Source organism: Meriones unguiculatus, chromosome 1 (assembly GCF_030254825.1).
Source record: "Meriones unguiculatus strain TT.TT164.6M chromosome 1, Bangor_MerUng_6.1, whole genome shotgun sequence".
Classification (NCBI taxonomy): domain Eukaryota; kingdom Metazoa; phylum Chordata; class Mammalia; order Rodentia; family Muridae; genus Meriones; species Meriones unguiculatus.
This window is the reverse complement of record NC_083349.1, coordinates 73056411-73081298: the sequence shown is the minus strand read 5'-3', so window position 1 is coordinate 73081298 and position 24888 is coordinate 73056411. Positions and strand designations below refer to the sequence as shown.

At 55.5% G+C, this 24888-nt stretch overlaps 1 protein-coding gene across 3 annotated transcripts in view; it reads left to right on the top strand.

Moving 5' to 3' along the window:
- The window catches only part of Shtn1 (shootin 1), a 76100-nt gene that overhangs the window by 33703 nt on the left and 17509 nt on the right, over positions 1 to 24888 (top strand). For all 3 annotated transcript variants that reach the window (XR_009594381.1, XM_021643411.2, XM_060391754.1), the window contains 10 exons: positions 569 to 666; positions 1856 to 1937; positions 4928 to 5022; positions 7254 to 7400; positions 8522 to 8675; positions 11152 to 11251; positions 14870 to 14946; positions 16680 to 16780; positions 17845 to 17898; positions 21730 to 21850. Coding sequence is in view for 2 of the 3 variants with exons in the window: in XM_021643411.2 (XP_021499086.1) it covers positions 569 to 666; positions 1856 to 1937; positions 4928 to 5022; positions 7254 to 7400; positions 8522 to 8675; positions 11152 to 11251; positions 14870 to 14946; positions 16680 to 16780; positions 17845 to 17898; positions 21730 to 21850 (1029 nt within the window). In the remaining variant the exon portion in view is untranslated. The remainder of the gene's footprint in view (positions 1 to 568; positions 667 to 1855; positions 1938 to 4927; positions 5023 to 7253; positions 7401 to 8521; positions 8676 to 11151; positions 11252 to 14869; positions 14947 to 16679; positions 16781 to 17844; positions 17899 to 21729; positions 21851 to 24888) is intronic.

Sequence of the window (24888 nt, the reverse complement as noted above, 5' to 3'; positions counted from 1 at the left end):
TCCACAACGCCAGCCCTCCTGCAGTGAGAGACGGCTGAACCAGAAGCTTGAGGGCCGGCTGGCCTGTGTCCTCAGTCAGCAGCGCTGAACCAAAGTTGTATCTGACTTCCACATGTGTGCTGTCAGGTGTATACTTGCAGTCACATGCCTGAACATGTGCACATGTATGCACAACAACAGAAGGGAAAAGGAAGTTATGGAATTTGTAGGAAAAGTAATGGAACTGGAAATATTCCTTTAAGTGAAGTAACCAAGGCTTGGGAAGGCAAATGCCACGTACTCTGTCTCTTTTGCAGATCCTAGCATCTCATGTTATCTTTGTGTGTTTGTAGAGAAATGGTTTTAAGTAGACAGGCATAAAATTACAAAGAGGTCCGTGAGGGGAATGAGGTTTTAAAGTAGGCTCAGGGGACCCTGGGGACGAAGAGTTCAAGTGGGGAATAGGAGTGAGGGGTTGGAGAATCAACCAGAAAAAAGAATGGAAATGCTGTGAGAAAACCTGTTGTTTTGTTTGCTAATTAAAAAGTAAAATAAAGTTTATTTTGATTCACTTCCTTTCACATTGCAGAGCTACGGGATCAAATTGTGTCTGTTCAGGAAGAGAAGAAGGTATTGGCCATTGAGCTGGAAAGTGTCAAGAGCACGCTCATGGAGGTGATGGAGGAGGTGGGTGTCTCAGGCCTGGAAGGCCACACCTCGAAGACTGGTGTGAGGTTGGCTGAGTCACACACTTGCTGTTAAAAACTGACTTTTGACATTAGCACCATGTGTCAGCTTTGGTTTACTGCCCCATTCCAGTCACTCAGAAGTACAGACGTGAGCACACAACCCTAGCTCAGCCGCTCAGACTCAGGGCAGCCTGGTGTGAGGCCGTGCCGGCTCCCGCCTGGGCTGATATGAGGCTGTAACACGGGTGTCTCCCGTCTCAGACAACATAACACAAGGGGGCAGCCTTGGGGGAAGGGGTGGCTGCTGGATTTTGTTCACAGCTTACTAATGTGATCCAAGGCAAAGAACAAGATGTCTCTGACAAGAAGCGGGAGGCTGGTGGGTCCCGGGCTGTGTCAGATCCATTCTTGCACTTTGCTTCTTCAGGAAACAGCAGGAGAGGGGAAGGGCGCGCTTGTATGCCCCGCCTCTTAGAGGTGGTGCTGGAACCCAGTCAGGGGTTATGCAGACGGCTAGCAGGGAATCAAGCAGGAAGAGTGAGTGTGCAGCCCTCTGCTGGGGTCACACCCAGCCAGCACAGACCCGGGAAGCGTGGGTACTGCCCTGCCCTGCCTCCTTCCACGCCCAGCTCCCCGGCAGCTGCTGTTCTGACCTGGTCTTTACCGTTCCTGTGTGTGTCCTTACACGCCTGGAGCAGCACAGGGTGTTTGGAAAGTCTTCAGGCCCATAACCACAACTGTGTTTTAAAATTCAGCGAAATGCATTTGACAGTTACCCACCCGGATCGGGTAGCTATGCGTGATTAAGGAGCTGCAGTATGGGACTCTTTTCTATTCTCTTCCTGCTTTTAACAAGACGGACGTCCAGGCTGGAGCCTGAGCTGAGTGCTGGCTGCCCTGCTTCCCGATAGGAGCGCCGTGCACAACTTGGACTTTTGCATCAAAGCACAGGCGGGCGGCCCTGAACGGCTAGAGTTCTCTGTGTGGGGAGGGTCCGTCGGGAACCTGTGAATGATCCGGGCTCCGCCCGAAGGCCCGGGTCAGCTCAGTTCCGCAGGAGCGCCTACAGGCCACTGCACACGCGACTGCGCGGTGTCAAGCAGCCGGCGGGGGTCCCTGTGGGGGGTCCCCGGTTACCTTCGGTCTCATTTGGGCGTTTCTTTCTCCTCCACGTTTTACGCTTGTAGGTCAATAAAGTTAAGCAAGAAAAAGCCACTTTAAACACGGAAGTTCTGGAGCAGAGAAGAGTCTTAGAGAAGTGCAACAGAGGTGAGTGTCTGCAGGCCCGTGCTCCCGCGCACCCTTGCCTACACGTCTGGGCCGCTTGTTGCTGCGTGTGTCCAGAGGTGGTCTCCTTCCGAGGGCGTTCTGTTAGCAGTTAGGTCTCAATGTCTGTTTCTTTCACCACTGAGGAGTTTGAAAGGATTTCAACCCCGGCCTGGTGGCACACGCCATCCCAGCACCTGTGATGTTGGAGCAGCCCCGTCTGCACAGTGAGTGTCAGTCTGGCCCGGGCTGCACAGTGAGACCCTGTTACACGCATGCACACAGAGGGAGTGTGAGTGTCCCTGAGATCCTAACTAGGGGAGCAGAGAACAGGAGACGCTGAGCTTCTTGTCCGAAGCCTTGCTGGACGACGGTTCAAATTCTGTGAGAGACCTCGCCCCCAAAATAAATAAATACAACCCACAGAGAGCCGGGGGAGACAGGAAGGCAGCAGCAAGCGAGAGGATGCCCAAAGGTGACCTCACGTTTCCGTGCACACACAAGTGGGCACAGTACTCACACTTCAAGTGTGCCCACTGCACACATCACTCTAAAAAAATTCAGTCAAAGCTATTTCCATGCAGGGACTTGGAACGAATTTATTTTGAAACTTGAAACATTTACACTTCTGCCCTCCGTGTTTTGTGGGACTACTTTTGCCCCCTTGGCACTTACATGCTTGGATCTGAATCTATGAGAGAGAGAGAGAGAGAGAGAGAGAGAGAGAGAGAGCCTGCACTGTCCACCCCCTCAGTGGGGGCACTGGGCCCCGTGACTTCTCGGTCTTGTCCACACAGTGCGTTCCAGCCCACCAGGCGGGCACACCAGAACTCTGTTGTTAAAAAGTCAGGCGTGCCAAGCGCCTCTGCTCTGGTGCTCTGCGCCCTTCCAGATCTAGTGAGAGAAAGGGACCCAACACAAGAACACGCCGTGTCGTTTGGCCAGCATGTCGTTCTTACTGCTGAATATGGCGTGAGTGTCAGTGTGAGAGTGTCTGGGGCGCTTACAGTTTAGTGCAGGGAGCAAGACCGAAGTCTCCACATGAGTGTGCTGGCGGAAAGGACCGCTCAGTCCACGCTCTGTTGCTATCATCGCTACCCAAGGCTGGGCACTGTAAAATGAACACAGGTTTCTGGCTTCAGATACCACCGGAGTATGACATCATTATCTGCTTGGCTCTGGAAGGCCTTGATGGACCACCACAGCGATGACAGAGGTCACATGATGGGGGGGTCACATGACGAGAGAGGGGCTGCTCTGCTCTTTCATTCCTCATGAGATCAGCTTTACTGCTTCTGGGGCACAGGCCTAGTGGCTGGCCGGAAGCCACTCTCCGAAGGCCCCTGCACTTCTTCACACTGACACGCTGGGAACACACTTGCAGCAGGTAGAGGCCACACAGCATCCAGAGCACAGCAGGGTTAACAGGTTCCCAGCCGCTCAGTGTCCTCACTCAGAGGCTGGGGCCCAGGGCTGCAGCTGTCCCTGTGGAGGCCTCAGCTTCTGCTTGCTTAGGCCTGGCGTGTGGAAGGGACAGGCCTGGAAAACGAGCTGGGAGACAGATGAGGCTTTTCCTCAGGTCCCACCTCGGCGTGTACATGGCCCTCTGTGTGTGCTGTGTGGAGCGTGTGTGGGGTCTTGTCTTCAGGAAGTCCCCTGTCTAGAAAGTGGGGATATGTGAACACACCAGGACCAGGGCGGCTCCTTTCAGAATCCAAGTGCAAGGGGCCTAGACATGGAAAAACTCACTTTTTATTATAGTGTTCTAGAGAGAGAAAGGCAGCCTGCCGGCCTGCCCAGGGCTCCAGATACTCATGTCCTCATTGTTCTTGTCGTGAATTTCTTTTTTTAAATAGCTCTGAAAGCCGCTCAGTCCTCAGGGACCTGTAATTCCCAGCACAAACCGCCACTTACACTACTTTGCTTGAGTTAGACTATTCTGCTTGTGTGTGAGGAGGCCGTAGTTATGAAGAACAGAGTTTGAAATTCTATGTCATTACCCAGCAAACCCGTCCTTAGTCAGTTAGGACTGAAGTGCCCACTGGAACAGGGCGTGAAAGCAGCCATTAGGAGCGTCCCGGTGGGAGTTTATTGCCGTGACTCAGCTCTTCAGTGGCGAGGCCTGCGTCGTGCCGCCTCCCGCGCGGCTGGCTCCTGCGTCCCGCTCACCATTATTAACAAAGCGGGCCGCAGCAGCGTGTCAGCAGCATGGTGCCTGGGCTTTTCTCCGGCAGGACCTTTCCTGCAGCAGTTCTTGGGGGCCTGACTTTTGGGGGTCCTCACCGGGTAGCCCTGACTGGCATCTCGCACGTAGCTGTTGGCCTGTCATGCGTGCCCTGCCCTGTGAAATTCCTGTGATGTGCCTTTTGTCTGTGTCTTTAAAAGACAGACCTGAGGGAGCTGGGGAGATGACTCAGTGTCCAGAAGCATCTTGTTCTCTGGCAACTCCCAGTTCTCAGTTCCCAGTGCCCTCACGGTGGCTCACGACCACCCATAGCTCCAGTCCCAGGGGACCCTAAACCTTCTGACCTCATTGGCCCCCTGCACGCCTGCGGCACACAAACAAACACACAGACAACACACTTCCACACATTAAAGAAGACCCAAAGGCCAGAAATGCATCCCTTTTCACTGACTTTCACAGGGCGTGATTCTGAAGACATGTCTTTCCATAGACCGCACAGCGGGATTTCACCGCAGCGCAGCCTTTCTCCTGCTGATTCGCCGCTCCCGAGGCGTTTCCCCCAGGGGCACCAAGAGCATGCTTGCAACCGTGTCTCTGTCTGTTCTCCTGATTTGCTCTTTCAGGGTGCGCACTGACCGTTGAGACTAGGGTGTGAATAGTTTTAGATTTTCTGTCCACATCAGCAAACTGCCCATCAGGTCAGCATTGCACCAGCCAGGACAGGCGAGGGCACCCATGTGCCTTGTGAAGAATTGGCTGCGCACGAGCTACTGTGAGGTGCACAGCCCTTGTCTCTGCTCTGTTTAAGTGTCCATGCTAGCCGCTGAGGAGTACGAGGAGCTGCAGGAGAACCTGGAGCTCGAGAAGGACCTCCGCAAGAAAGCAGAGTCCTTTGCACAGGAGGTGGGTATGTTGCCATGGCAGGGGACTTTGTTTCCAGGGCTCCCGGGGCCTGCAGCCCAGCTCCCCGGACCTGCACAGCGAAGGCCCTCCCCACCGAGCTGCCCTCCTGGCAGGAATGGCTGAGTCCTCAGAGCATTTTGTGGGTGGGAGAGAGCTGGGCGGGAGGACTGCCACCGAGTGACCCCAGTGTGTGGCGGTGGCCAGCTTGTGTGCGAAACGCCCACACTCAGGGGCCTTGGGAGTTGGGGCAGCGCCCACTACCATCCCGGATGCGACGTGGCGGGCCCACCTTTCCGTTCTGGCATTGGTGGTGCGCTCACTGCCTGAGCTGGTTGGCTCATTGGATGGACCGGTGCCATGTTGCACCCCCGTTATCTCTGGCTCTCACGGGGCAGCGATCTCCCTCTCAGGTGGGATGAGCGTCTCTGGGTCGGCCTGACCATGTTGGCTCCAGGGCTTTGGGCACCCACGGCTCCAGGCTACTCTCCCATGCCCTCAGAGGCTGCTCGGGCAGTGAAAGCTGCCCTAGACAGGGTGCCCGAGGCAGAGGGGACGGAGTATTACACCAGTGACACCTGAAAACTGGACCATGTTTCCAGGGAAAGGTTTTGTTTGTGTTGTGTGTTCACCCCTCAGCAGAGCTGGGCCAACATCGACCTCCTCAGAAGGTTTGCTCTAGGCTCATCTGGTGTGACAAATCATGATTTCATGATTTATTTTATTCAGAGAGTTTGATGAAGGGCAGATAAATGTTGTTCTCTCTTGACCTGTAAGGAGGAGAATAGGCCTAGAGTGTGTCATGCCCTCTAGAACAAAAGCTGTGTGTAACTGTGTTTGCTGTGTGTGTGTGACTGTCTTAGTTGTTGTGTGTGTGTGACTGTGTTTGCTGTGTGTGTGTGACTGTCTTAGTTGTTGTGTATGTGACTGTGTTTGCTGTGTGTGTGTGACTGTCTTAGTTGTTGTGTGTGTGTGACTGTGTTTGCTGTGTGTGTGTGACTGTCTTAGTTGTTGTATGTATGTGACTGTGTTTGCTGTGTGTGTGTGACTGTCTTAGTTGTATGTGTATGACTGTCTTAGTTGTGTGTGTGTGACTGTCTTAGTTGTGTGTGTGTGACTGTGTTTGCTGTGTGTGTGACTATGTTTGCTGTGTGTGACTGTCTTAGTTGTTGTGTGTGTGTGTGAGACTGTTTGCTGTGTGTGTGTGACTGTCTTAGTTGTTGTATGTATGTGACTGTGTTTGCTGTGTGTGTGACTGTCTTAGTTGTGTGTGTGTAACTGTTTGCTGTGTGTGTGTGACTGTCTTAGTTGTGTGTGTGTGACTGTATTTGCTGTGTGTGTGTGGCTGTCTTAGTTGTGTGTGTGTGACTGTGTTTGCTGTGTGTGTGTGACTGTCTTAGTTGTGTGTGTGACTGTGTTTGTTGTGTGTGTGACTGTATTTGCTGTGTGTGTGTGACTGTCTTAGTTGTATGTGTATGACTGTCTTAGTTGTGTGTGTGTGACTGTCTTAGTTGTTGTGTGTGTGTGTGACTGTCTTAGTTGTTGTGTGTGTGTGATTGTGTTTGCTGTGTGTGTGTGACTGTCTTAGTTGTTGTATGTATGTGTGTGTTCTTCCTCCACTCCACCCCCATCACAAGCACCTCAGTAGACTTTAACTTACCCTGCCTCCTTCTAGGCTCTGTACTCCGCTCATGAACTGGCTCCTCACAGCGGAGGGTGTGAGCCGGGTGGGCAGGAGGCATGCCCTGAGTGTGAGCGCCGGTCTTGACACTTACAAGTCTCTGGGGAAATCACTTTCTCTCTGAACCCCATTCCTGGTCCTGGGAAAATGTGAGTCACGGTTGTGTCTGGCAGTGTTATCTGGGTGTGGAGTGCATCTCCCGGGCTGCACAGTGGTTAGTGAAGGCATCCTAGTCAGTGTATAAAAGCTGGGTGAAAGTTAGGCAAGAAAGTGCCTGGCACACGGAACATCGCCGACGCACACTTGCTGCCCCAGGTGTGAGTGCACCTTAAAGCGGCAGGAGGACATTGGCAGCTGATTGTGTGCACAGCAGTGGCATGACAGAGGAGGTCTGGAGAGTATGAGATCAGGAGTGGCCTCCTGCCGAGTGGCTCCCGGAGCGCATGTCTCCCACGTTTCCTGGGGTCTTTGGAGCTCCACGCACTGCCGCTCACGAGCACGGTAGATGTAGGGGCTGCGCAGGTGTTCACGCTCTTGTGCTTAACTTCCGCAGATGTTCATTGAACAGAGCAAGCTGAAGAGACAAAGCCAGCTCCTGCTGCAGAGCGCCACGCCGGACCAGCAGCTGGGGAAAGCCTTGCACGAGAATGCGACCCTCAGCCAGCAGCTGGAGGAGGAGCGGATCCAGCATCAGCAGAAGGTAAGCTCACACCAGGCTTACACTCACACCTCAGTGTGCACAGGTGCTCACACGAGGGCGATGCCCTCACAGCAGGCTGACGGCCTCACAGCAGGCTGATGTCAGTGTTTGTAGGTTCTCACACTAGGCTGACATCCTCACATCCGCTGTCAGTGTTTGTAGGTTCTCACACCAGGCTGGTGTCAGTGTTTGTAGGTTCTCACAGCAGGCTGACGTCCTCACACCAGGCTGATGTCAGTGTTTGTAGGTTCTCACACTAGGCTAACATCCTTGTCGCGCGCAGCCTTCGCCGATAAGGATGACGCGGCAACCGAAGATTTGTCCAGCAGAATCTTTATTATGAAGCTCTTGAAAGTAGATGGGGAAGGACCTCAAGCCTTGTGAGTGCTCTGCTTAAATAGCCCGCAGGTCTACGTGCTCGTCTGTAATTGGTGCTCCGCACAATACCCAATTAGCATGTGTTCTCTGATAGGGAGAGCACTCAAATCCATATTAGCATCCTGTGGCGCATGCGCTGCTGCAAGATACAGCACTGACAAGAAGAACCAGGAAACAGGAAGCCAGCGCCATCTTGTAATGGCGAATGCGGCTCCCGACACATCCTCACATCCGCTGTCAGTGTGCGCAGATCCTCACACCAGGCCTCCGCTGGGCCTGCCTTTCCTTCAGCATCTTGAGCACAGGTTCTGGTGCACAATCCTCTCCACTTCTAACTTTTGTTCACACTTAGCTGTGAGGTCAGGCCAGGTGTCTGTTTCGTCAGTGGGAAGCGTTGGCACACGGACCGGAGGCCTCTGCTCCCCGAGACCAAAGGTGAAGAATGTCTTTCTGCTCCCACATGCAGGAATCACCTTTTCAGAAAGAAGGAACACGTGTGTGCGCTGAGGAGAGTTTAGGGTGCTGCTTATCTGGGCTCACTCTCTGAAATGTCGGTGTTTCTAGCTTGTAGCCAGCGGCTCAGTAAAATGAAGCAGCTGGTGGTGGGTTCCGGCACGGGCACACCCAGAGCTCGTGTGAGGTTCTGCACACTGCAATCTCTCTGCTGGAAGAGTTCTGGAGGAACACTCACCCTCCCGTCACTGACAGGCGGCCGTCAGCCACTCACGTGTGTAACCCCCCAGGTCAAGGAGCTGCAGGAGCAGCTGGAGAGCGAGGCCTTGCACAAGGAGATGCACCACCTGAGGCAGCAGCTGGCACTCCTGGAGGAGGACAAACGTGAGCTGGAGCAGCGCTGCCAGAGCGCGGAGGAGAGGGCGCGGAACCTGAAGCACTCGGGTAAGGCCGCTCTGCCCACGACGGAGCCTGTCACACTAGGAAAGCCACCGGGAGAAACAGTGCAGGGGTGTGCGTGCGTGCGTGCATGCGTGTGTGCGTGCGTGTGTGTGTGTGTGTGCTCGCGCGCGCGAAGTGGACACTAGAGGTCCACTTCAGGAACTCTCCACCGTAGTTTCTCTTTTTAAACACTTATTTTTATTTTGTGTGTGTGCGTGTTTTTCCTGCATGTGTCTAAGCACCATGCTTACGCCTCGTGCCTATGGAGGCCAGCGGAAGTGGGAGTTACCGTGCAGGCCCTGGGAAGCCTCCCCGGGCATCTGTGGGGTGCTGGGAAGCATGCCCCGAGTCTGCGGGAAGCTGGGAAGGCTCCCCGGGCATCTGTGGGGGCCCGTTGTCCCCAGGCCATGGCGCCCGCTACCTTGTCTGTTGTTTTGAAGGGACAGGGAACCTCTCACTAGTGTCTGAGGCTCAGCAGCAAGCTTGGCCTGTGACCAGGGCGGCCCGTGATCACACACTTTCCCAGCGCTGGGGTTGCAGTGACCACCACCACAGCTGCTCCTTTCAGGGGCTCTGGGGAGCCAGGTGCAAGTCCCGGGCTCCTGAGTGTCACACTGGCTGAGCTGTCCCCAGTCCACAGCCTTCCCAGCTATCCCGGCCTGGCAGAGACGTCCTGTCACTGAGTGTGTCACCGAGGGTGTCACTGAGTCACAAACACCGCAGTCCCCCCTCAGCCCCTGTGAGAACCAGGCCGGGGACCGGGCTGCCCCATCCTGGCCTGGGAGGGGACAAAGTTGGTTGAGCCCTCGGCTCAGCTCAGTGTCGAGAAAGAATTCCACTCTTCCCTCTTTTCCTATTAAAACGAACCCCTCGTCTCTGGTGCTTGTGCCCTTCATCTCCGAGGTTTAGTTACACACATGGAATATTACCTTCCAGGCCACACCTAACAGTGAACACAGTGTTAAGTGGGAACCTCAGGCCTTGGGTCGGGTTAGTTCAGTCCGCGCGGCCCGGTCTCTCACTTGGGTCTTGGCTGTCCTAGTCTGCTGCTGGAGTGGGTTCCTGCTGAGCTGCCGGTCTTCAGGCTTTGTGAGAGACTCGGGGAAGTGTTCTGACACCAGGGACGGGGTGCCCAGCACCAGGGTAGAGGGGCTGGCCGGTGAGAGTGAGGCGGACAGGCAAAAAGCCAGAGCTTCCTTCTTCCCTGTCCTCGCACGTGGTCCCAGAAGGTGTGGGCCGGCTTAGGATGGATATTACTATGTCAGATGGTCTTGATGTTGACCATTGCCCTACACCACACACACACAAACTGACACACACACACATACCACACTCACGCACACACAAACCACACTCATGCACACACACACACCACACACACGCACACACACACACCACATTCATACTCATGCACACACACACCACACTCACACACACACACCACATTCATGCACACACACACCACACACACGCACACACACACACCACATTCACACTCACACACACACCACACACACACACACCACACACACACCACACTCACACATACACACACACACCACACACACACACACACACACACACACACCACACTCACACACACCACACTCACACACACACCACACTCACTCACACCCATGCCCCTGTCCTGGAAGATCCTAGACCCTTTTGGAGAGACAGATGCACAGGTCTGGATTGGGGCTTGGCAGCGAGAGTGTAGCTGCTATCCCACACTGCCTGTCGAAGGACGGAGAAAGCGTAAGCATGATGAGCAGAGTGGCCTGACAGCGTGCGGGACCTCAGCCGCCAGGCCGGGGTGTGGGCTTCACTCCTTTGTGGTGGGGCCCCAGGGTTCGGTCCAGCTTTGTGCCCGCTGGGCAAGTGCTCCAGTGCAGGGCTCCTCCTCCAGCCCCTGCCGCACCTCCAGCCCCTGCCGCAAGCTTACGTTTGAGCCGTGAAGTGGGGAGTGTGCTGGGCTGCAGCTGGCTCATGGGTCCTTTGACAGTGCTGCTGCCTGTCTCTCGGGAACGTGAGTGAGTAAATGACATTCCCCCAGACGGAAAAGTTCCTACATAACCGGCATCTAGGAAATGAGTGTGGCTGAAATTCTAGCATTTGCCAGGTTTGAGGGGAATTAAGTTACAAGAGGGAAGATGCCACTGCTCAAGTGTTTCACAAGCTTCGTCTTTAAAAGGAGCACTTTTGAAGTCCAGGGACGTGACCTCTGCTGTAGCCAGAGGCCCTCAGCCTGTTCAAGTCTTACTCTGCAGGCCCTGGCCCTTGCTGTCTGCTCAGGGAAACAGCCGTTGTGTGCTTTACCAGATGGAACTGGGATGGGCCGGATGACAGGGTTCCCCGGAAATGTCTGCACCCCGTCCTGGGCCTGAGAGGGCCGCTCTCTGTTGCTTGCATGAACAGCACACAGTGAGCTTTGTGTGGTCCTTGCTCTCAGCTCTCAGTCCGCTTCTTCCCTGTACAGTGGATGAACTCCAGAAGCGAGTGAACCAGTCAGAGAATTCGGTGCCGCCCCCACCTCCTCCTCCGCCACCTCTGCCGCCCCCACCTCCCAACCCAATCCGGTAAGTACCACGAGGGCCTCGCTGCTCCCTCCATCATTCCCTGCCCTTGACCCTGTAAGGGTTTCTTGTTTTGTTTGCTTTCTGAGGTGGTCTCTGTATCCCAGGCTGGCCGTGACCTCCCTCTGTAGCTGAGGATGAACTTCTTAGCGGTGGGGTCATAGACAGGTGCCGCCAGGCCCAGCTTCTGCAATGCAGGGCTCAAACCCAAGCCGTCAAGCAGCTGCTTCGCCCACCCAGTCAGAGCCTCAGCCTGTCTTTTCCTTTGATGCCAGCTTAGGTGGCATGATTAGGGACAGTAAAGGGCAGAACAAAGCATTTCCCGAACACAGGTGTGTTCCTGCTTTCTGTGTGTACTTGGGCTTTAAAACCATCATTCAAGGAAATCCCCAAGGCCCACTTGCCACCTTACAGAACCTGCAGTCCTCGGCAGGGTTCCAACCGAGAAGAGGCAGTTTGTCTTTCAACTCAGACACTTCTCGTGTAAAATTCCACCCCTAGCACTAGGATTTCCTTCACAGGGCCAAAGAATTTTGAGTGTCCAGAGTGTTTTACTCTCTTCCCTCACTAGCTTGAATTCGAAGGCTCTGGCTTATTCAATTTTTAAAAGTCATAAGTTAAAACTTAGACCTACTAATTGTTATAAACTAGTAATTGATCTAAAAGTACTATGTTTTACGTCAGTGTTAATAGTTAGCCGTTAGTAATTCTGAGAGGAGAGCCTTACAGAGCAAGAACTTTGGCTGAGGCCCTGGAGAAGGAAGCCTGTTTCAGGCAGGAATCCTTGTCCGCCAGCTTTGTCACCATGGCCTCCACCTGACGCAGGTTCTGGAGACCTCTTGCCTTCTTTGTGGTTCTCTCCACCACCATCCAGAATTGGAGGAGTCAGGCCACTTATTCTGAGGACTGCCCACCTCTGCTTCATGTTAGTTACCGCCTTCGGGTAATTTATTCTTGAACAAATGGCATTTAAACTTTTGCTGGATGTTTTAGCTTTCATTAACTCATGTGATTTGTTTAATCCTTTCACACAGAGCAGCCCTTTATTTCCGCTTTGCACCTTAGCTGATGCAGCCGAATAGAATGTGGGGCGTGTTCCTCCCACGCGACTGTGGAAACAGGACTTTGCTTTTCAGAAAGAGTCTCATTACTTTGCCTTGCCGAGCTGGCTATGACATAATCCACTTTAAGCCCCTGAAGTAGCCGAGGTTAAATAATCTTTACATGTGATCAGGCCCAAGAGTCAATTGAAAGAATTTCAGGTATTTTAAATTTTCTCTCCTGGGTAGCTAAAGCTGTAGGAGATATTGCAAAGGTGACATTTAAAATGGGAAATGCGTCACTTTGATCTTTCTCTCGGGTCTAGAATTTTGAGCTGATAAGAAAGGTCACTTCTATGAGAACTATTAAAAAGCAATTACAGTCTTGCTGTCGGCCTTTGATTTTTAGCCTTAGAAATGCTGAGAGCCCCTAGAATTTAGTGTAATCTAAATAGAATTTCCTCCAAAGAACTCTTTACAGCTACACCGAGGAATGAATACAAGAATCAAGACTATATATGCCTCAACCACGGACTCTTTTCTAAGATTCTTAAAGGAAAATTTTCATTGAATAATATGAATAATTTTAAGGTAGATTTAAATAGTATGGGATATAACTTTTCAGAAGAAAATTGTACAGAATACTTTCTTGTCAGAGATAGTTTTGCACACACTTTGACCTTTCATAGGCACTGAGCCCACCTGTGGTTTCGAACTTTGTTCTTGAGCCGTCACTTTTATCCTAATATAGACAGTGGACAGGATGAGCATGGCCGGGGTGGGGAAGGCCTCTGCCCTCACTTCCTCAGAAATGTGGCTTCTCTCACTCTCCTGCTCTTTTGACTGAGAGGACAGATACCCCAGAGAGGAAATAGGAGGGAAGTGGCCTGGGTCGTGTTGTGATGGAAAGAGAAAGACGGGCAGGTCCTGGACAGGATGCCTCCCGGGGAAAGGCTGGCGTGGAGGGATTGAGGCTGGCGTGGAGGGATCGGCGGCAGCCCGAGGATGTGCATGTGGGTGAAGGTGCGTCCGAACACGGTTACCGTGTGCCTGTGGAGACGAGCCTAAGCAGTGGGTGTGCCGAGTGAGTATTAGACAAACGGAGATGACGCCCACGCCACCGTCACACACGGCCTGTCATTGGCTGAGGTGGTGACACATGACTCCAGGTTCACAGGGATTGACTTGTGTGGTTCTAGGGGCTATCAAGTCCCCAGATCTGTGGGGCAAGGGCTGAGTGCCCAGGACACCCCCCTGCTGGAGGTGGAGCCCAATTGAGAGCCCGTGCTGCGGCACCATTCTATAGGTTGGCAGCCTCGAGGCTAGGGCGCCGTCATGAGGTGACTAGCTTGGAAGCAGAGAAAGCCAGCGTTCCAGGAGAAGACGGAGAGACTGTCAGGGCGGGTGTGGGCTTCTGTGCTTTGTGGGGTTCACCCAGGGGGCCTGGCCAGTGTAAGGGAGGGCGCCCCGAGGGGAGTCACTAACTCAGCCAAGCCCAGATGTAAGAAGTAATTAAAAAAAAATCCAAAAATGGAATAAAAGGCCCTGGAGCTGCGGCTCATCAGTGGCAGATGGGTGTGGCACGAGTGAGGCCAGGGCTACAGCCACAGTCATTCCGCAAACCAGGAAGCCTCGTCTTTAAACTTCCCGGCTTTTCCCTCTGTCTTCTGCGCTTGGTCCTTCTGGCTCTGTTCACTCTGGAAGGTTCTCTCTGCTCTGCTAAGGGGTGAAATGAATACACTGCTCTCCTGCACCCCTCAGGATGTGTGTCCAGCTGGCTGCTGGCCGGGGCTTTGCCATCTGCGGGCTGTGGAAGCTGGAGAGTCTGTGTGAAATTCCTTGTGCGCATACCCGGTACACACACAGGCACACACCCAGGTACAGAGGCACACACACTCACACACAGGCACACACAGGTACACACATGCACACACACCCGACCTTGTGGGTCAGTCACTGGCTCGTGCATAGATCTCCAGCTCAAAGAGATAATGCCCGCCAGTTTCCCACAGCAGGAGCTGGCTTATGTTTCCCTGGGTTTTCAAAGTTTTTATCCGTTTTTCTTCTGTGTGCTGACGGCCTTTCACCGCTCACGGTGCATTGTAGTGGCACGTGGGCCTTGGAGAGTGTCATATCGTGGATCTTACTGCGCTTTTAAGGGCTAGAGACACGTGGTACAGGAGGACTGTCTCCAGGTGCCTGCCATGACAGCCGGTTACTTTGCATGCCTGTTCGTGAGCAGGTGTTTTCTGACCCGGCTGCTCTGCCGACCCCGCCTCTGGCACAGCCCGCGCCGCACTCACTCTCCATCCTTCCTGGGGCACCAGCCCTCCTGGGTGACTCACTCTGTCTTGAACACATGAAGTGGGAACTTTGTGCATCCGCTCCCTTGTGTAAGGCTGTGCTCACTGATGCTGGCCGTCAGGCGCTGATGTCATGTGAGTTTTACACAGGACTCGAGGACATTTTCCTGTAAACTGGTGAAACCTGTGGTCTGAACGGCAGCAGAAATCGGGTGCTGACCTGGATGCCGACCCCCCTTCAGCTCACACTCACCTCTTGGGGTGCTTTGTCCCCGCAGCTCCCTCATGTCCATGATCCGGAAGCGCTCCCACCCTGGCGGCGCCAAGAAGGAGAAGACGGCGCAGCCAGAAGCTGGTAAGTGTGCGCAGTCGGCCCCTCTGGTGGCGGCTTGTTGGAAGCCGCGTGTTTGTTGAGCTCCTTGAACAGACTGTTGGGAGAACAGCCACAGGGTGGGAGAACTCCACATTGTCCGTGGAGATGAGTGACACACTTGGCTGTCACTGCGTGGAGTGTCGCTGGGCACAGGTCATCTGGGGCGGGTGGGCAGGGGGTGACCCCAGAGGAGATCCGGAGAAAGACTGGGGAGTCCAGGCCTTGCCCAGCCACAGTGTCGCATGCTGAGCGCAGGGCACTCTCAGGTCACACTCCGGTGTAACTAGACATGGTGCAAACACGTGACCTCCCGTGTAAATGTGAACTCATGCAGAGAAATACTGTGGGAAGAAGCGCAGGACTCTGAGCCACTGTGGTGAGCAGCAGGGGTCAGGAGGGGACAGTGAGACACCAGTGTCAGAGCGTTGGGGTGACAGTCCCCGGCAGTGGAGTGACAGGCTCAGAGGTCTGAAGCAGGGAAGGGGGGCCATGTGCCGGGAGCCTCAGCTTTGACTCAGGAGCCAGGAGAGAGGGCTGGGTGACAGGAGAGAGGGAAGGGCTGGAGGTGACAGGAAAGAGTAGAGGGCTGGGTGACAGGAGAGAGGAGAGGGCTTGGGGACAGGAGAGAGGGGAGGGCTGGGGGACAGGAGAGAGGGGAGGGCTGGAGGTGACAGGAGAGAGGGGAGGGCTGGGGGACAGGAGAGAGGGGAGGACTGGGGACAGGAGAGAGGGCTAGGGGACAGGAGAGAGGGCTGGGGGACAGGAGAGAGGGCTGGGGGACAGGAGAGAGGGCTGGGGGACAGGAGAGAGGGCTGGGGGACAGGAGAGAGGGCTGGGGGACAGGAGAGGGGAGGGCTGGAGGTGACAGGAGAAAGAGGGCTGGGGACAGGAGAGAGGGCTGGGGACAGGAGAGAGGGCTGGGGGACAGGAGAGAGGGGAGGGCTGGAGGTGACAGGAGAGAGGAGAGGGCTGGGGACAGGAGAGAAGGGAGGGCTAGGGGACAGGAGAGAGGGCTAGGGGACAGGAGAGAGGGCTGGGGGACAGGAGAGAGGGGAGGGCTGGAGGTGACAGGAGAGAGGAGAGGGCTGGGGACAGGAGAGAAGGGAGGGCTGGGGGACAGGAGAGAAGGGAGGGCTGGGGACAGGAGAGAGGGCTGGGGGACAGGAGAGAAGGGAGGGCTGGGGACAGGAGAGAGGGCTGGGGGACAGGAGAGAGGGCTGGGGACAGGAGAGAGGGCTGGGGGACAGGAGAGAGGGCTGGGGACAGGAGAGAAGGGAGGGCTGGGGACAGGAGAGAGGGCTGGGGGACAGAAGAGAAGGGAGGGCTGGGGGGTGACAGGGACACCAAGCTCACATCCGAAGCACAGCCCAACACACACGGACTGGCTACGCACAGATAGACACCCACTCACGCACACAGGAGAAGGAGAGGTGTGTGTGAGAGTGTATGCTTGTGTGAAGCCTGGAGCTGCCGCTCTCCGGATCTCCAGGTTTATCCTTGTGTGGAAGAGTGAGGCAGGTCTGTTTGTTTCTCGCAGGTGGGACGGTAGTGGCTTCCACACCGCTCACTGACTGCACGTGTGTGTTCTGCTCACGTATTTCCTTATTCACGGGAGCCTGTGGCCCGCCGCTGCGTGAAAACGACAGGTGTTCTTACACCACCAGTGGGAGGACTCGGCTGTGTGTGCCCCAGTGACGTTTGTGTGTTGTTCACAGCCGAGGAGGTCACCGACCTGAAGCGACAGGCGGTGGAGGAGATGATGGACAGGATCAAGAGGGGCGTGCACCTCAGGCCGGTTAACCAGGCCAGGCCCAAGGTACGTGGTGCCTGTGTGCTCACGTGCGCACGTGTGTGTGTGTGTGTGTGTGTGTGTGAGAGAGAGAGAGAGACCCAAGGTATATGCCACCTGCACTGCGAGTGTGTGCGTGTCAGTTTCCCTATACGAGGACAATTATCCAGTTTCCAGTCTCTTGATGTTGGGCGGGCAGAAGTGGCCTGGTTAAGTGTGTGACACTTGGGAATGCTCGTTTCCAAGAAAGCCTGGCTGAGAAGCTTGAATGTCTCAGCCCGATTTTTCTTCAGCTTTTTTAAAAGGGAAAATGGATCATTTTTTAAAAACACACATTATTATTACATATGCCTGTGTGTGCACATGCATGCTTCTGAGTATGTGTGCGTATGAGTGTCGGGGGAGTCCATTTTTTCCTTTTCATGGGTGCAGAACTGCACTCGGGTTACCAGGCTTTGGGCCCCGCAGCCAGGCGCTGGCCCCTTCTGTGGGCCATGCCCTCCTGGTGTGTGTCACGGGCTGAGGACAGCCTGCTGCTAGCACTTCTGACACTCGGGGTCAAATGTCCACAGTCCAGGCTTCAGTCCACCGTTGTGCACTCACGATGCACACACAGGCAGCACGGGGAGGCGGCCGGGCCGTGAGCTCTCTTCTGGAAGTTGAAAAGGCTCACTCTACCCAACACTCAGGGGAAAGGAAACAGAGCACAGAGCGGGTGCCAGAGAGACGGCTGCGTGTGTAAGGGTGCTGCTCCAGCCCGCAGCCACTGAGCACGGCAGCACACGCGCAGGTCTGCTGGAGCTGGACCGGCCGTGAGCCTCCGGACACCAGCAGGCCCCCGGGAGACTCGAGGAGCAAGAAGGGACGCGGCATCTTCCTCTGTGCCAGGGGTGCATGTGCATGAACGCGAACACACACACACCACAAGGATCACAGCTTAGCGTGTGAAAATCCCTCCTGGGCCAGCCTGACGCTCGGCGGGTTGAAGCCTAACAGAAGAGCCGCCCACAGGCCGTCCTCCCGGCCACATGCACACGTAGCTAGCAAAAACACAAGTTCAGTGTGTCCTAACCTCTCTCCCTCTCCTGCAGCCTGACCCAGCTCGGGGCCCCGAGAGCGCCGTGGACGAGCTGAAGGGCATCCTGGTAAGCGCCGCGCGAGCCACGGGCAAAGGTGTCTTCTAGGCCGGCTTGTGGGTGACTGGGTGTGGAACTGGTGTGTCCTGTTTTCTACCATGGGTTGTGAGGCTCCTTTCTTCAGGCCGGTTGCAGGATGGCACCTCTGGCCACCTCCGGCACGTGTGTCAAATGCTTGGTTGTGGACTGAGCTTTGGAAGGCAACCACACGCTCAGCAAGCCCTTGTCTGTGTTCTTGTACCAACGGTGCAGTGGGAAGTGCAGGTCTCTGCCCGAGCAGGAGGAGCGTGGAATTGCTGAGCTCACGGCCAAACAGTGTGTGTGCGTGTGCGTGCGTGCGCAGGAGCGTGCATGGGGGGGGGGGCATGTGCTTTCCTCACGGAACTTGAAGTGCTCCTCCTGGCTCTGGCCCCAGGCGTGGGGTCAGGGGCGTGCAGCACACCTGCTCAGGAGGAGGTCCGGTGAGCTGGGCCGGGTCTCCGGCGCTGGAGTTGGCGTGTCAGTCACAGCACTCTCTGAGGCTGCGTGCAGCACACCTCTGGCCGCGTGTGCACCCCCCGGGCGCCGTGGCCGGGCCTGGCCGCTGCCCACCTCTAGGCCTCGCGCAGGAAGCGCTCCAGCGAAGCGAGCTGTCACAGTGTGCCATCACAGGAGCACACCCCGTGATGGCAGTGACCAGCGCTGTTCACCAAGAATGGCTTCCAACAGCCGCCCCTCAGACGCCCTTGGGTGGTTGCTGTGGTTGGCGGACCTGGACATGGGCTATCACCAGCTAACCTGGCAGCCCCCACAGGTCCAGGGATTTGACCACCCTGGCAGAGGATGTGGCTAATACGTGATTGTGCAAAAAGTGTGTCAGTGACAGGTAGTGCTGGACAGTAGCAAGTTTAATGAATTTAACAATCTCGTGTGTTTGTGTGTGTGTGCGCGTGTGTGCTGCACACATGCTAAGCTTGTGCTTTATGGCCAGTCTGTGTCACAGCTCAAGTCTTCCTGGTCAGGATGATGCTCTCTAGGATTCTGTAGTGTGCACATAGGTAGACTCAACTCGTGAGCTCACTCACGGTTTGTGAAGACTGTTCCAGGAAGTTCTTTCATCCTTGCCCCTGACATTCGTGTGGCATTAGGACAGCAGCTCCGGAAATCATCTTATATGAATGGTGGCCCGGGTCTGTGGCAGGAAACCACGCCCATCGGGGTGAGCAAAAGCGGGGCTTCCCGCTGGAGTTTGCAGGGGAAGGTGGTCACACTCCAGAGGGCACGTGTTGCCGCCGGGTCAGGCATGCTCGAGGCCCGCAGGGAGCCTCCCACTCCGGCACCCTGACGGAGCCCGCACAGGCACAGGCATGCACATGGCGGGCACAGGCACACACGTCCGTCGGGCGGCACGGGCATGGTTTTGCTCCTTCTCTGAGGGGCACACTTTTGAAGGCAGATTTTAAAGCATAAACTCGGACTGACACGTTTTTCTGACTCATGTCACTAACATTTCAAGCTGAACATTCCCTGAGCGGCTGAGGCAGGAGCCCGCAGGTCCCACAGAGGCACAGAGGTGGCCTGGCATGACCGTGTGACACACTTGGACAGTGCCTGGCCCGGGTCACCAAGGGGAGGCGAGCTGCAGGGGTGGCGGCCGGGGGCAGAGAGCCAAGCTCCTGTCATGGGAGTCCTGGGGACACGTCCTCGAGGGTGTGTGTGTGTGTGTGTGTGTGTGTGTGTGTGTGTGTGTGTCTCCCCTGTCGGAGCTTGGGCGTGGGCTCCTGTGGCTGGGGCGGCTCCTCTCCGCTTTGGGGTGAACCGTTTCCCCTGAGCGCTGAGAGCGTGGGGAGTGTCCACAGCGGCGGCTGCAGGTCCCCTCCGCCGTGTCCACCCGGACTCGCCCCTCGAGGGTCTGGCGTGACTGCGCCGTCAGCTGTCGGAGGTGAGAGCGCAGTGTTCAAATAGCGCCTCCCACTGGCCTCCCACGTGAGTCCCGGAGCTTCAGCAGAAGCACCGTGAGCAGAGCACGCCATCGTTGCACTCTTCCCTGTGTGCGGACGGTCCTCTAGCTTCCGGGCCACCGGGCCTCACCCCTCTTCCCAGGACACCGACAGGCCTGCTCCTGAGCCCGGCGCTCGCCTCCACGTGTAAATAAGCTCCCGTCACTGGCTCCTTCCAGGTAGTTCACAAGTCTTTGCAACAGCAAAAGGCAAAACCATTCCAGGGGAAGGGTTACCTGCTGGAATGGAGTCCGGTCTTCAAGAGTGTCAGCTGGGCGGGAAGCCAGCAGGGCACAGCCCCCTCACCGTGTCCTCACACGTCTTTTCTGCACCTCCTGTAGGAGTGTCGTCCCGTCCCTGGCCTGGCCTGCGGACGGTGAGAACATGAGTTTAGCTTTGCCTGGGTGAGGTTTGCAACCTCCTGACTTTCGCAAGGAGCTTGTCTCTTGTCCTGTGCTCTGGAAAGTCACCATTCCTAGACAGCAGGGCCCGAGTGCACTTCCGGAAGCTGGGAAAGGTGGGAGGAGGGGGAAGAGCCCTTAGCTAGTTTGCACTCGCAGGCTGGGTGGCTCTAGGCCTGGCTGGAGGAAGCTGCCTCAGGCCAGCAGGCCAGGCCTCACTGCCCCGCTCGGGTCTCTCACCTGTGTCCAGTCACTCATGGAGGGGGAGGAGGGCAGCAGCTCTCCTGGCAGGGACGTCAGGAAGGGCCTGGAAGGAAGGCAATGGCTGGGCCTCATCTTAGAGGCCAGTTCCAGGGCAGCCTGGCTGACGGCGCCCCCGCCCTCAGTTACTGAAGCTGATGGCTCTGTGCCCACGGGCCATAAGACAGGAGGGCGGGTCAGTCCACCATAGGACAGAAGGACAGGGTCAGCCCACCTGTAGGACACAGCCTTCCCCTCCACACACATGCTCAGGGAGCTGGGCCTGCCCCTTAGGGGGACACGGGGCCTTCCATGTGTCAGCCAGCATGGCCATGTGGTGTGCGGCCTGGGCCACGCGCCCACTCTGTAACAGGCCTCGCAGCTGTTCAGCCTCTCAGGATTTGTGCTCAGCAGCTCCTGGCTGCTGTGTGAAGATGCCCTTCCAAGGTGAGTGGAACGCTCCCCCCTCCTTCCTGCATACGTGGGCAACTAGCTCCCTATGACCCTGGTCAGCTCCTGAGGCCATGCTCGGCTCCCTGAGGCCATGGTCAGCTCCCTGCAGTGGTAGGCTCCCTGAGGCCTTGGTCAGCTCCTGAGGCAGTGCTCGGCTCCCGATGACCATGGTCAGCTCCTGAGGCCGAGCTCGGCTCCCTGAGGCCTTGGTCAGCTCCTGAGGCAGTGCTCGGCTCCCTATGACCATGGTCAGCTCCTGAGGCTGAGCTCGGCTCCCTGAGGCCTTGGTCAGCTCCTGAGGCAGTGCTCGGCTCCCTATGACCATGGTCAGCTCCTGAGGCTGAGCTCGGCTCCCTGAGGCCTTGGTCAGCTCCTGAGGCAGTGCTCGGCTCCCTATGACCATGGTCAGCTCCTGAGGCAGTGCTCGGCTCCCTATGACCGTGCTCGGCTTCCTGAGGCCGTGCTCGGCTCCCTTTAGCAGTGGTAGGCTCCCTATGGTTGTGGTTGGCTCCTTGTGTCCGTGGTCAGCTCCCTGAGAACTGTCCTTGGGCTACTTGCTCTCCTGAGAGGAAGCTAGCATCCTCACCATCAGCGGCGTCCTTTTGAAAAACCCAGTACTGTGTCATTGAGAATGTCTGTGTACCTCTGAGAATTCCATGTACGCATTTGTTTTGTTTCTTGATTCTGTTCAGATTTTGACAATGCCTTATTGGTTTGTGTTTTATGTTCTTTTGCATATTATATTAACCTTTTTGTTTTTGTTTTAGGGGACACTTAACAAATCCACTAGCTCGAGAAGCTTAAAATCCCTTGGCCCTGAGAACAGTGAAACTGAGTTAGAGAGGATTTTACGTCGCAGGAAGGTGACAGCTGAAGCAGATAGCAGTAGTAAGCCGATTTGAACTCTCCACTGTCTTCTCTTCTTCCTTTAAGCCCCTTTAACATCAAATCATCTTTCAAACATTAGCATTAAATGATTAGCTTTTTTAATGTGAGTAAGAAGTCCTGGCTGGTGAGGACAGTCTGTGGTTCCTCCTGAGGCGCTCACAGAGCCAGCATCTTCATTCGTAGGTGTTCAGGCATCGTAGGTCTGACCTGTTCAGCACGGGGCACCCCAGGACGAAGCCCCGTGTACTACCCGCTCCTGCCCCCACCAGTCTTCCAGCTAGTCACCCTTCTGTTTCTGTGGAGTTTTGTTTGGTTTTGTGGTTTGGTTGTTTTGGTGCCTATGTTTGGTTTCTGTGTGCACAGCGATGGTTGTTTACAGGCACGTGAGTGGCTCACGGCGCTGTGCCATGGATCCAGATGTCTCTTTCCCAGGAGCCTTTAGCCGCCAGCAGCTCCTGTAGGAAAGGGTGGACCTCCAACCTAACCCCGCCAAGATGATGTTGTCAGGACACAGCAGCAGGTGGAATCCAGCAGCAGGTGGAATCCAGCAGCAGGTGGAATCCAGCAGCAGGGGAATCCAGCAGTAGGGGGAATCCAGCAGCAGGGGGAATCCAGCAGCAGGGGGATCCAGCAGCAGGGGGATCCAGCAGCAGGGGGAATCCAGCAGCAGGTGGAATCCAGTAGCAGGGGAATCCAGCAGTAGGGGGATCCAGCAGCAGGGGGAATCCAGCAGCAGGGGGAATCCAGCAGCAGGGGAATCCAGCAGCAGGGGGAATCCAGCAGCAGGGGAATCCAGCAGCAGGGGGATCCAGCAGCAGGGGTCCCAGCCTGCCACTGCCCGCTGCTTGCCCTTAGCTTCGGCCTTCCTGTGATGTCAGGTGTTCAGCTATAGCAGTATCCTCAGGACGACGTCAGCCAGGACCTGAGAGGAGCCCCGCCCTAGCACAGCTGGCAGTTTTAGTGGGAATTACACACTAGTTAAACACACAGAGAAATCATCTTCACTCTCCATACCCACTTGTGAATCTGCCGGTGACTCCAGCTCTGCCCCTCTTGTGAGCTGATCGTCACATCGTTATCCACGTACTGCAACACAGTATCTCTTCCAGACCTGGGGCAGATACTGACATCTCTGTGAATTTGGTCCTGGCAGTTAGCTGAAACCTTTCTGAAAGTTTCCTCTTGGAGCCAGCCAGGAATCTAACTCTGAAAATGTACAGCAAAGGAGACCAGTAATCAGAAGCTAGAGATACTGGGCCTAGTTTTTAAGACTGACCTTGGTCAGCACCATCTGTTGAAATGCTGACCAGCTTTAGGTTGCTAGAATTTGGCTTATTTTAGAGACGGGGTTTTGTTGTGTGGCCCAGGCCAGCCTTGAACTGGAGCAGCCTGCCCACTCCAGCCTTGAGAGCTGGCATTCTCGGCATGGTACACCCGTGGCTGAACTTGCTGGAACATGTGTGATGGAACTATGGTGGCCAAGGTCTGCTTACAGGACGTTTTGCTAAACTTGTTCCTCAAATCAAAACTGGCCAGCTAAGCAGCCAAACCTTTATAATAAACTCGTGAGTAGTCTGAGGAGATTTAATTAATTACTCCCTGAACTCGGTCCCTAAAGCCCACACTTTTGTTCTTGTTTTGGTTTGGTTTGGTTTTTCAAGACAAGGTTTCTCTGTGTAGCCATGGATGTCCTGGACTCTCTTTATAGACCAGGCTGGCCTTGAACTCCCAGAGGCCCACCTGCCTCTGCCTCCCCAAGTGCTGGGGTTATAGGCGTATGCCACCATGGCTAGCGAGCCCACACTTTTAAATCCATGATGTGATGGGAGACGAGTGGGCACCATAGTAGACAGCCAGCTGAGCCTGCAGAGCGAGCGATAGGATAGTGAGAGAGGAAAAGACACAGACATAAACACTCACTCTTCAGCATGTGCAAATTCTACTGGCGGGACCCCCCATGAGACTTTTCCCACCCAGCAAACGACCGAGAAGGGAGTCGGGGGCAGTTTTTTATTGCAGTGACAAGGCCAGCCCCCTCCGTCCAGCCATCTGGAGGCTTGGTGCCTGCCAGCCTTCCCAGGAGCCCCCTGAAGGCACTCCTACAGGCCCCTCGCTCTCGGCTGTGCTCGGTGGCACTTTCACTACTGTCAGTTCCATCGTGTTTCCTTTCACCTTCTCTTTTCTCCAGAAACGTTCTCAGTTCATAGGTTTAGTCAAGTACACGGTGCTCACTGCTTCAGTTTTTTCCAGTGGGAGCAAGGACACTGGTTTTCGTCACTGTGAGACCGGGAGTGCTTCAGTCCCATTCAAGGGAAGTTAGAATAAAAGATAAAATCCAGTGGGCTTGGGGGACGGAGCTGGGAAGAGTGCTGAGGCCTAGGTCCTACCCCAGGGGCCACGTCACAGCACGGAGGTGCACACCTGCACCCCAGCTCTGCGGAGGCGGAGGGCCAGGAATCCAAGGTCCTATTCAGCTACATATTGAGTCTGAGGCCAGCCCCAGCTATGTTCAGCCATGGCAGATAGAAGTGACAGATGAGCGAGCATGAGCTCAGGTCTGTGGCACAGGGACCTGTAACATTGCTCTTGCACTGAGATTTCGGGAAGCAGTCGGGCCTTGTAGACCCAACCCCTGGCTAGCGCCCGAGGAGGCCCCATTTTCCCGCCTTTCCTTCTGGGTCTAGCTGCTGCTCCCTGTGTCTGCCAACCTGGCGGCCCGTCAAACTGACCAGTCAGCAAGCAGCAATCGGCTGGGGACACTAGGATGTGGTAGCCACCACACACCTGCGCCTTCTACATTTCTTCTTGTCTGTAAGGAAGATGTAGGCCTGGCTCAGCTTGCTGCCTCCTGTTTCAGTGGCTTCAGCCTAGATGGAAGCCACCGGGGTCTTCTGGCGAGGACAGACTATTAACGCTGGCTACTATGCCGTCAAGTTACGAGGACCAAGCAGGACTGAGCTGAGGCCAATCTTGAGCTCGACTTCAGATCACTGTTCTCCAGAAGCTTCATGCTCGATTGTTCTGCCCTTGTCTGTGTC